Source organism: Melospiza georgiana, chromosome 3 (assembly GCF_028018845.1).
Source record: "Melospiza georgiana isolate bMelGeo1 chromosome 3, bMelGeo1.pri, whole genome shotgun sequence".
NCBI lineage: Eukaryota > Metazoa > Chordata > Aves > Passeriformes > Passerellidae > Melospiza > Melospiza georgiana.
The window spans coordinates 18,834,098-18,846,973 of record NC_080432.1 but is presented as its reverse complement, the minus strand read 5'-3'; the positions used below and the strand labels follow the sequence as shown (position 1 = coordinate 18,846,973).

General features: G+C 36.9%; 1 protein-coding gene across 2 annotated transcripts in view; it reads right to left on the bottom strand.

Annotated features, from left to right (window-relative positions):
• The window catches only part of KIF16B (kinesin family member 16B), a 140,402-nt gene that overhangs the window by 89,588 nt on the left and 37,938 nt on the right, over positions 1-12,876 (bottom strand). For both annotated transcript variants that reach the window (XM_058021110.1, XM_058021111.1), the window contains exon 12: positions 12,374-12,433. In XM_058021110.1, the coding sequence (XP_057877093.1) occupies positions 12,374-12,433 (60 nt within the window). The remainder of the gene's footprint in view (positions 1-12,373; positions 12,434-12,876) is intronic.

The window sequence follows — 12,876 nt, the reverse complement described above, 5'->3', positions numbered from 1 at the left end:
CCAAGCCTAGAAATCCACAGACCCAAAAGAAGAGAAAGCCTGAGCACACAGACTAATGCACAAGGGAAGTGAGAGAATCATTAACCAACAGAAGAGGGAATACCAACTAATATGAGAATTAGGTGACTTGTAGCCAATGTACTAATTCCTTTGTTTGTTAAAATGTATAAATAGCAACAAGTTCTGACAGCTGGTGTGCTTGATTTGTGCAATACCAAAAGCACCCAGGGTTGTTCAACTCTGAAATAAATGTTCAATATCTCTCTCTAGTGTGTAATTACTGGTTTGCTGCACACCAGGTAATTCATCTGATTTTTGTGGACAAGAGCTTTTCATGCTTGCATTGAGGGCTTAAACTACCAAAGGCTGAAGAAATGGAACAGACCCAGTCCTTACTTTTGAATGCTGCATTGCCATCCAGAAGATGGACAGATATTGTATTTGCAGGGAATGCCCTGACAAAGGCAGGAATGATACATCTGACTCCATGTTCTCAGACGGCTGATTTATCACTTTATGATACTATTTTATATTAAAGAATACCATACTATACTAAAGAACAGGGAAAAGATACTTACTCAATGCTAAAACAATAATAATAAAAATTCATGACTCTTTCCAGAGTCCCAGCACAGCTTGGCCCCGATTGGCCAAAGATTCAGAACAACTCACACCAGAATCCAATGGAACAATCACCTGTGGGTAAACAATCTCCAAACACATTCCAAAGGAGCAAAACACAGGAGAAGCAAATGAGATAAGAATTGTTTTCCTTTTTCTCTGAGCCTTCTCAGCTTCCCAGGAGAAAAATCCTGGGCAAAGGGATTTTTTCAGAGAATGTGAATGCCACAGACAGACACTTCATCAATAGTTTTCTAGACAACTAGCATATACAAAGTAATCTCCCAATATAAGAAAATACTGGAAATGGATGTCAAGAAACACTAGAAAGGCCAACATTAGGGAAGTTATTGATAAGGAGGTTGAAAATGGAGAAAGAGTTCTTTGAGTAATATTATGCATAGAGAAATAAGAGGAACAAGGAAATTTCACTTCAAAGTACGAGAACATATTTAGTGTATGGACAAGAGGAACAAGAGGAGCAAAAAATTATTTCAAAAGATGAAAATTTGGTTTGGGCTTACTAATAATATTCCCTTACAAGGTTAAGGAATAGGCACAGCTGAGTATTTTGCTTGCTGTGTCTTGGATGAAAACTGGTTACAAGAACACCCTTCTTGTTCTATAGACTAGCTCCCTTAAAAATACTTATGATAACCAGATCAGCTAAGGCAAAACACTAACAGCTGAAAAAAATTCATTAGTGTGTAATTGTGACCAACAATTCCAGGGTTAAAAAAAAACAGTGTTCCAAAAAAACAACTCTGAAATGTCTGAGATTCTCACTGAAGTGACAGCCTACATATTAAAGTAGGAAAAATTCTTTTGCTCTGTATTGAATCAGTGAAGTTGCTCCTCATCTTAGTGAGTGTCTGTTTAAAAAGCTTGAGTTTTTTATAAAGCTGCATATACAGTATCAAATTTCTACCCCATGTTTTATTGCAGTTTGACATAGGTATGGTTTCTGGAAAATCAAAATAAATTTTGAACCACTAGCCTCAAAAGTAGTACATGTTATTTGGGAGGCAATGCTAAGAGAGGAGGAAATATGGAAAACATCATCAGTGAAGGTGTATGCTTTATAACTTGTGCACATGCAAAAGTTACATTTGGGACTATCCTGGGACTTCAATAAAACATTTTTGAAAATTAAAAATAATGTCTTAATATAAAAATAATAAATAAATTAATGCCTTAGTATAAAAAATAACTGCCTTAATAGGCAATAAATTACTTATATAGCCATCAATTATGAAAGGGGATATTGATTTACTTGTGCATATAGATATTGGGTAAGGCATAAACTCTTACTGTGTCTTCTAGATAATGAAACAAAGAATTAACACTACACTATTGGCTGTACTGGTTTCAGTGCATTTAAAACAAAAAGTTTAGTAGAGATAAGACACTTCTCATTCTTCTGAGACAAAGAAACTTCTAGTATCCAAGACCACAAAGAAAACTACCACTGCAAAAACTTCCTAAGCAGTTTTTCCCCCATTTCCCAGAGCATCAGATGGTAGCACCCTCATCAAGCAAGAGATGCTAATTGAAGAGTCTGTAAAAAGCAAGATCAGAAAACTGCAGGTTTGTTGTGAACAGCTTAGTGTGAAAATGCAGGTGCTCCTGCAGCAGCCCAGAGAGGCATCAACAGCTCTCTGCAATGAACACAGGTCCAAAAAGCCAATGCAGGATGTAAAACTCCTTAAATGAGCAGCTGCTAAGACACTGAAGCTAAAATGATGGAAAATGAATGATGCAAAGAATAAGGAAATTACAGGAGCAGTTCTTAGTCTCATGAGGTCAGCTTACCCTCTCCATTTTTCATTATTTCTCTTTCCCTCTTGGAACAGTTTGCTCACGGCTGACACACAGCTGGCTACCAATATACATAAATCCTACAATTGTGGTGGCATCCCAAAGCACCTCTACATTTTATGTGCTGCAGGGATTTCTATAAGAAGCCTTAGCATACCCAAAATTATTTTTCAGGAAATTTGGCCCTCATTCCTGGACTTCCAACAACCATCTGAAGCTGAAATGCCTGCTCCAAACACTTCAGACTTTTTTGTACAGACAGAACTACTTCTGACATCTGAGAAAAATCCTCTGAATAGAGCTGCAGGATTTGGCTAATTGTAAGCAGAGGTTCCTATTTTGGCTTTCTGGACACTAGTCTGTAAAATCCTGTTTCCCAGTGGCTGATAAAACTTAAACCATCAAAGCTTCTATTTTCCTTGCTAGAGCATCTGCTGCAGGCTGGTTCCTGTCCCCACTACCCTGATCTAAGGGAAAGCTACTCTTGTAAGATACCCAGAGCAAATTTGGTTTTTCTCAAGTGAAGGAGACTCCAGAGTCTCCTATGTGTGAACACACTGAGGACACACAAAGGGCAAGTAAGTCTGCATACTGCAACACTGACATTTGGGGCAGAGAAAAAGACTTTTCTTGCCATTACTGACACCACCAAAGAGATATTATATCTCCCAGCAAGGAGACAGCAACTCCACCCTCAGTATTCCTCATGCTGACAGCTAAAAAGGGGAAAAGGCCTGGCTGGAAGACAGAGACAGGCTATTTTCATTCATCTCTTCTTCCATATGCATTACAAAACAGCCTTTAATTACATGATAACATATTTTCTACAGGACCTGTAAATAATTTATTTCATAGACTTTATTCTGGGAATGAATTGAGAAAGCAGTGGACTATTATCTGCAGGACTCCTACCTCATTTGTTGCTAAAGCTGGATGACAAATGAGTCAGAGAAAAAAAACCCCTACGCTCATAGCAAATACATTTATTAATTTTAAAAGCTATTTTGCTATTTTTTACATGTTTCTAGGGCAATGGGAGAATTGTTTCACTTATCTAGAATTCTGTTTACCTAGATATTCATCTCTACTTCTGCAGAGATTAATCTAAAGTAACAGATTGCTTTAAATCTGTGAATTCCTTCCTCTGGATCCACATGTAACCCATGCTTTTGGATGGAATTGGAGGAGGAAAAAGGACTATACACACTAGCAAGCAACAACCACCAAGGAGAAAAAACAGATTTCAGAACTAGCAACACAACAGTGGAGACTTTTGCAGAGGAACATGCATAGTTAGATGCAATTCTTGCCTGTTGCAACAGCCACAGTCTGTGCTACCACCTGTGTTTAAGACTCTGATCAATCAGGGCTAATGCCCAGCTGCCATTTAAGATGCCAACTCAGATGCACAACAGTAAAATGCACTCAAAGGTATCAGAATCACACAGCAATAAACTCCTAAATATACTTCTAAAACACCAGCAGAATAAAATGGTTCCAGCATTTCATATCACACTATCATTAGAAACAGCTCATTTGTGAGGCAGATTTAAATTTAGGGTTCATCTAAACTGCTGATGTTGGAATCCTTCTCTCCCATCCCATAGCCAAATCTAAAGAGAAATTTACATTTTTTCTCTCTCTTAACACTTCTCTGCTGATCCTTTGGGAGAAACAGTTTTTAGGATATTTTCCTTTTTCTTTCAGGAGCTTCCACTGATTTCAATTTAGACCACCTTCCTGGCACAAGATAATTAATAGGAAAGCAGAGCAAATGCCCAGGAGGAATTGTTGAACAAGTGGCATCTGAGCTGTAGAAAGGATTTCAAAAGCCATCCATTCTGACTCCCTTTCATTTGAAAACCACCTACAAGCTCTAGTGATGCATTAAAGCCAAGCATGGCCTGAATAATCTGCAAATGCAGGGCCCCACTTGGAAGGAGGAGGAGGGCAGTGAAATATTTGGCAATATGGATACTCCTAGACACTGGAGAGCTCTTTTGAAATGCTCAGCCTTATCAACCAAACTGTTCAAGCTGCCTTAATCAGTGATTGGTGAGCTCAGAAACTGTAGTCCCCAGTTGTGCTTCTCTTACGGCCCAGCTGGTGACAAGTGGGAAAAAGTGTTTAAAATTGAAACAAAAACCAATCAGTAGCATTAGGCACCTCTTGATCACAACTTTCTAGCAGAAACTGAAAGTTAAAAGTGCTCAGTCCACCACAAAGGGACCATGAGCAGCTATAGCATCTGCAAGAGAAAAAGGAGATTTCTTCATCAGATGAACACAGGTGGCACAAAGACTTGAAAGCAGACAATTATTCCTTTTGAAATCAACTTTTGACTGCTGCACTCAGAATTCCTCAGGTGGCTGGGACCCTTTCAATTCTGCTTCTATTAGGAAAAGAGCTACAGTAGATAAGTAGCACCAGTTCCCAGTTCAGTACCTTTTTCATGCTCTGACAACACCAAGCCAAGGCTGAGACAAACTTACTTCAGTAATAATCATCACTTAATAATGGTATCTGTTCAGTCAGAGTATGAGAAGGTAAATCATATTTGGATAATCTCTGTCCAACCTCAAATTCCAAAGGAGAAATCTTCGGACCAGAATAGATGCTGTTTTAACTACAACCACTGCTAGTAACTGCTACACTTGGGAAATAAATACATAATGCACAAGGCCAGGTGTAATAAAACAAATCCTAATAAAATTGAGAGCTAAGCTTGATATTACTCACCACTGGTCATGCTGTGGGTAAATAATGTGAAAGGATCAAGAACAGTAAACACTCCCTTGTTATCAGACAACTTTCTTAAAAAAGATTTTAAAAAACAAACTTATTAAATTTTCATGTACTGAAACTCAGTTATAAATCTACAGAAGTGATTAATCAAGAGAAAAATGTTAAAAGAAGCAGTTATAAATAGAAACTGCATATCATTGCCACTGGTGTTTCCAGTGCAATATCCAGTGAAGCAATTAGCAGAAGTGGCCTGGTGAAGACCTTTATGTCCAAAAACCTGTTTGCCTTCTCCCCTGTATCACCTGAGAAAATAAAATATCTTCCTCTCTCAGAAACTGATCTTTTACATCTCTAAAATACCAAGGATACAAATTTAAGAAAATAAATATGTTTTAAAGGCTTTAGCTAAATTTCTCAAACACTCTAGACATACTGTCAGTTGAAAAAGAGGGTTGAAAAATGCACTGAAAAGTAAGTGCAATAAATCTTAATGTACAAAATCACTTTGCAGCGCATTACAACTGTGGATTGTTGTTTAGAAGTGTTTTTGTCAGAACAGTTACTCAGGTTCCTCAAGACTTGCTCCTAAAGCAATGTTTTGGCATTCTCATAAACTTATTTTAGTGGATGCAAACAGCAATGAAATTCAAGATATTGCAAATAATTTTCCCTTAAAATATCTGAATTAAATCCAAATTAAGCATGCAGAAGAATTTGATTATTGTATCTGCAGTGACATCTAGTGCAAGAAATCAAAACCACAGTTAAACGGGCTTTAGAGAAAAGATGCTATTTTCATTTATTGAGTGATTACTGACCAAGATAAACAAGAATAATTAACATCATCATTCTTAAAACTTTCATAATATCTTTTCCTCTGCACATCACTCACAAGCCAGCTGAACGCAAATCTATGAAACATAATATGTTCATAAGAGGCTACTTAATGTGAATGTGCATTTTTCTTTTCCATACAAATCCAGTTTGATAATGAACATATATTACATAATTGCTGGAGGACAATTGTTGAGAAAGTCAATATCCCTAGGAACAGAGTTGCTACTCTATTTATTCTATGAACTTTTCTAACTGAAAACAAAGGAGCAACATCTGACTTAAATTCTTTCTGCCAGCTTCACAGCTGTGCAATCCTGTATTAATTTTACAGAGATTTTTAAAAATTCTCTAAAAAATTCAAGCAGATGACATAGCTTTTAGAAAGGAAACAAAATCGGGAAGCATGCAGTAAGACTTTTCTAATACAAACAGATGATAAGTTATAAAATATCAAATAAGGTTTGTTCAAGCCGAAGTACAGATGTAATTCTCCCTTTAGAAATAGACCAATATGCTTCAAACACTGCCAACAACAGAGATTATAACCTAAATGCAACACGAATATGCCTAACTAACAACAAGTTCACAAAAATTATTCACTTACCTAAACAGAAAAAGCCCTAGAAACAATTCCTGCCAAGCATACAAATAAACACACATGCCAAAGCTGCAAATGGTTTAAATGCAGCATCATGTAAACATTGTTTTATCTACAGATGCACACCAGGCCTGTAACACCATTTTTTTATTTGACCTGTAAACAGAACCTGTTCTCCACAGACATTTGAGGAGAGGTCTTTAAAACTCACATGCACTTCTAAAGGGCAGGATTAAAGCCTATTTACTTTTTAGAAGTCCAAGAGTTTGTTCTTCAGAAGCCCAAGAGCTTCTACAACTCCTCTACCCTGCTGCCATCAAAAGTGGAAGTAGACAGGAGAATCTGAAAGCAGAAGGTGCTAATTGACAGCACTTCTCACCTGAGAACTGAGCTTGGTAAAGCAATGATATGAAAGATGCTCATCAAAGGGCAACACACTGGGGTAGAACACAACACAGGTGAGAAGAGGAAAGCAGACAAGTGGGTCACAGTTAATAGGAAGTAACAATAAGGCACAAAACAGCAAAATGGTGATGTATGCCCAGCGTTTCAGGCAGAACAACTGAGACAACAGGGTTTTAATACCACTCAGCAAATGGGGTTTAAAGATTATCTGGCTATGAAAACAAATGTAGAGAAATACAACATTTATATAGAACACAACAAACTGCTGTTGACAGAGTTCACTATGGTATGCAAGCCACCATGGAAAGCAAATGGTTACAATAAAATATATTTGCTTGTGTCATACTAATCTACACCTTGTAATGAGCAACACAGCTGCTCTGAGTTTTTGGTCTCCTACAGTCCCTACTGCATACAGTCAAGGTTCCTAAAGAATCTGGGACAAAGAAAGTTTAATCAACTGCCTTTAACCCAAAAGTGGAATGAATATAAGGTATATTCATACACTCAAATATCATCTTATGAGAGTACAGTTCATACAGAAGCTGCAAGAATCATGCTGAAAAAGCTCAGTGCTAAAAAATCAGAAATTACAGTTTCTAAGTCCTTTAGATTCAAGTATTTAACAAATGCAGCTTTCCCTTGTTTATGTGTATTGTTCAGTTAAAACCTCCATTGATTCTATAATTTATGGGCATGAATCAGTGCATTTCCAACATAGAGCTTTCAAAACCTTCCCACATAACGTTCACTTCCACAACTGACCAAAATTCACAAATGCTGGATGTGACGATGGACTTCCCAATCCACATGTGAATAAAGAGAGAACTAACAAAGTTTCATGTATGTATAGATGCTTCAAAATAACAAAAAGAAAGATAATTCCCCTTCTTAGATGAGTATGTCCACCAAAATAATTGGTATTAATCTGTATTTATTCATCATGGCAAATCAAGGGTATTTCAGTTTCCCCAAAAAGAGGCATGATTAATGCTTGAAGATAAGCAGTTTACAGACAGTTTTCTTCCTCATGTAGGAACAACCATTGCTAAGACATAAATATGCACTATTAAGCAGTAGTCAACCAAACAGCATAAAAAAGAAAAATAATAAATCATCAATAAACAGTGTTCAATTACATATTTGCACTCCATGTGGTAAAGTACTGCAGCAGAATTATTGATGCAAGTGAGGTGCTGTCACTAAATCAACAGGACAAAGCCAGCTGAAGTAAAGACTAGTTAAACTATTGATCACAGGAATTAGAGACACATACACACAAAAAAATCCCTTGGCCTTTAATAGACTCTGATGATAGATCCCTCTACATCCTTTGACATCAACACACGAAGCTAATCACATGGTTAGAATCAAACAACAGGATAAGCAAATAAAAGGGAACTTTAAATCTACTTCAAACTAAAAATAAGTTAAAAAGAGCATTTAAATACCTTTAAACTAGCTACAAACGACATACATTAGAAAGGCAACAGCTCAAAGTCATACCAATTTCTACACAAACAGAAAAAGGAAGAGAAATATAAAAGAAAATTGGGAAGAAAAATCAGCAGAGAATTCTATAAAGGCACGCACATTTTAAAAAGATTATTCTAAACGCTGCTAAAGGTTAGAAAAAAAAATTGAAACATGCACAAAGGATGACACTAAAAAAAGGTGACACTAAAAAAAAAAAAAAAGATCTCTAGGAGAATGACAACACAAGCAGTCAAATAAAGCAGCCACATCAAAAGAAGTTTCATACCAATTCATTAAATTACCAATTAAGAGAAAAAAAAATCACAAGTTGGCTAGGTTACCCTAACATCTTAGATCCCATGATTGATCTTTAGCAGAACAGTACAAAAAGGACCAAACTAAGAAAAAGAGCAAACAGGATTTCTTCCCTCCCCCTCTTCTTTTTGGGAATGTACATGAAAGAACATTAGAAGAAGGCAAAAAAAAATTCACACAAAGATCCAATGAGCTTGAGATGAAAGCTAAATGCTCCAGTTAAGTGCTGAGGTTGCAAGACATCTGAAGACAGAAGCAATGTAAAGCAACACTTCTGTAAATCTGTGCAATCCTTTGGTGACATTTAAAGAAATAACCCAAAGCCTGTGGACTTCAAACCAAACACTAACACTTTGGGCTCTGATGCAGTATTTTACACAATGGTGAAGCATCTCCACGTATTTATTAAATTTATAAAGCATTCAAATATCCTCAGCTGCTATTAAAAACAAGGATGGGTGACAGAGTGTAGTACTAAGCAAGGTTAGAGTGTCAGTTTGTATTACAGTGAGAAGATCAAGGATGAAAACAAACATCACTACTATAAACAATGCTTGGCACTTCAGGCAGATCAACACCAAGAACCTGCCATGCCACACAATAAAGACTCCTTCATATAGTCAGCACAAAATTAAACCCTGATGTATGCAGGGTCCTAAGCCTTGAATACAGAAAATGAGAAGATTTGGGCTTTAGGTGTGAGGTGACAATAATTCAGACTCCAGAGGAAGCCACCACCCACAGTCACCCTCCAAGAGGATTCTCCCAAAAGCACAAAAGAAAAAGAGCACACTATCAGTGCTACAAGCCCCAGCCCAAGATATGCCCAATCTATCATCAACACAATGAAAGACTACACAGGATGTTCACAGCTCACAGTGGCATTCAGCCACTGCACACTACCCCAAATCCAGAACTGACAACATCTGCACGTAGGATACTTCGAAATATTCTAAAGATGGAACAACACAACTTCAGGTTAACTACACACAAATGTCAAAGGGGACAAAAGCTACCAACAGAAATAAGGAAGAATGCTGGGATGCACAGGTGAGTTGCACATGTGGTATCGTGCTGACTAGAAAAATTTAATTTTAAGGTGCCAAAAACTTTTTATCAAAAACCTGCCTCCACACGGATTTTTCTTTTTCTTGGTGTTTTCTAGCTGGAGAGTATTTTCCAATCTCTATGAATTATTTTTAAGGTAGCATTTGGATGCTGCTGGTCTAATTTTGAACAAGGTTCAAAATAACTGGGAAAGGTAAAAAAATTTAAGGAACATCTTCCTTGCAAAACACTGTTTATTTGTCAGGCATCTTTGCCTGATGAAAGCACTGTAATCACTGAATGCCAGGTAACTTTTTCCAGCAATTTTCTGTTGCTCTAGTGCAAGACACCAGCATGCCCTGCAAGTCTCACATGCATTTTACATGGCTTATGCAAAATCCTTTCAATTATTTTGGATTTAAACATTAACAGATTTCCCCAGCAGCCTGTGAGCACAAGTCAAAATCATATGAACTTTAATATTTAGAACTTAGTACAAAAACTCATTATTATATACAATAAAGTAGGGAATCCCATTCAGCTACAAACAAGTGCACTTACATCTTGAAGACATATGTCTACAAGATTTGGAGCAAAAAGTGTTAGAAACTGAAAAGCAAATGGTTTTTAATTCTTCAAGCCTGTTGCAGGTCAGGAGTTGGAAGGCACCAACTATCTCTGGATAGCAAAGCCAGGGAGAGGCAAGGGAAAGGAGGTTTTAAATATAATACAAACCTGAAGTTCTAAGTACCTTAATAATGTCCTGAAAGTTACTGAATTATGGCATGGGGAAACTGGGAGGTGTGACTTCACTGATGTGGACATACAAAGTCTCACTTCTCAGAGCACCAAGACAATCTGGTTTTACAAATTACAACATGCACTGTGTCTGTGTGCAAGGGAGGGACATAAATAACAAAACAAAAACCCCAGTGAACTCGCAGAGAACCCATAACAAAAAACATCACTGCTCTCTGAAATTTAAAATCTGCTTTCCAGTGACCCAGCCTGGCAAACTTCCAAACAGCCCTTTCCCACTCATATGCTGTCAGTGATTTCATGAATCATTAAACAAGAAGTGAATAAAAATATAGATACTTTCAGTGAAATGGTGTAAAATAGAACAGTATCACTAAGAAATCTGTTGCAGATTTTCAGGGTGTTTGGGACAAAGAAAGTTGAATCAACTGCCTTTAACCCAAAAGTGGAATATAAGGTATATTCATACACTCAAATATCATCCTGTGAGAGTGCAGTTCATACAGAAGCTGCAAGAATCATGCTGAAAAAGCTCAGTGCCAGAAAATCAGAAATTACAGCTTCTGTGTTTAAGTCCTTTAGATTCAAGTATTTAACAAATGCAGCTTTCCCTTGTTTATATGTACTGTTCAGTTAACATCTCCTCTGATTCTGTAATTTATGTGCATCAATCAGTGCATTTCCAACACAGAGCTTCCAAAACTTCCCACATGCAACATAATGTTCACTTCCACAATTGACCAAAATTCAAAAATGTTGCATGTGACAATGGACTTCCCATCCACACGTGAATAAAGAGAGAATTAAAGTTTCATGTATGCATAGATGCTTCAAAACAACAAAGATGTAGCCAAAGCATCTCTGATGAATATGCAATTGATGATTCCCAGTTCATTATGTAGATAAACATTCAACAGTCCATTCTGTCATGCCAACTGCTAAGCAGTCACCAACCCCATTCCATTCTCTCTGCTGTATGTGCTTTACTTTTATTTTTAAGCACAGAGCCATTCAACTCATGTAGAAGTCAGATCAAAGACAGTGGTGGACTTGAAGAAAAAAATTTAAGTCAACAAGTGATACAAGAAAAATCAAGTCTGAGATCAGCAATACAGAGAATTAATAAATTACTTCTAAATGCTTGCTTGAACTGCATTACAAACAAGTTGTGTTCAGCAAATCTGAAAGCTTAAGCTTAATTTTCAAAATTTTTATTTAACAGAATAAAACATTTGGCAACAAAAATATTAGTTAATATGTTAAATAACAAATTGTGGGAATTATTCCTCTGCGTATGTGTGCATGCACTCATGTGCTGGTACAAACACATGGAATCATCAAGCAGCCTGTTAAAATATAACCTCAAACTGCCACCTCAATCATGCACCAAGTACCAATATAAAATCTCACCAGGACAATGGAAAACCCATATCTAAATTGCACTACATCCACTGAGACAGCCAATGTAAGATAAGAAGTGATTATTCTCAGGTCTTGTTGATACCACACAAATACCAAGGATATGAGGGATCCACTTGTCTCTGGCCCAGGGTTTCTGTATTTTTAATTCAATAAAACCATTCCGCAATTTAAAGATTTGTTAGAGAGAAATTGTTTTGCACTGTGAGGTCACTATGGTGAATAACACAAGGAGCTGAACCAAAGAACATGACTTAGAAAAATAACTTTTTTTTAAGGAAAATACTAAAGCTAGGTCAAATGCCAAGAGGAAAATTTATTTATTTGCCTTACCTTCAGAATATCTTGAGTTTCATTCCACTTGTTAGTCCACTCTTTGGTCAGTTCTTGTACCTATGAAAGAAAACAAATTTTGAAGAAATTCACATCTCTTCCAAAGTTCTTGAAAAATGCATTCTCAAAGAAGTACTAAGTATTTGTGTAATTCTTTGTGAAGTTTAATACTTAAACATTTAAAAGAGCACTGATGCTCCTGCAACTACTTGCCATATCTACAATACTTCAAAATTCTTATTTACACTGCAAGATGAAAAGAAAGTCTGGGATAATTACTTCAAATAATTATCTACCTTCAAACAGTTTCATAAAGTGCTGTAATCAGACAAAGTTTACTGCCACAGACTCATCTCCTAGCTACAACAGGACAGCTCCTTTCCCATGGCACAGGCAGGCATGGTAAGGCAAAAATCCCCTCTAGAGGACGGCAAGCAGAGGAAGAGCCAGACCAGCAGGCTTCAGCAGCAAACCAGAGCAAAATTTGCTGCAATTTAGAAATC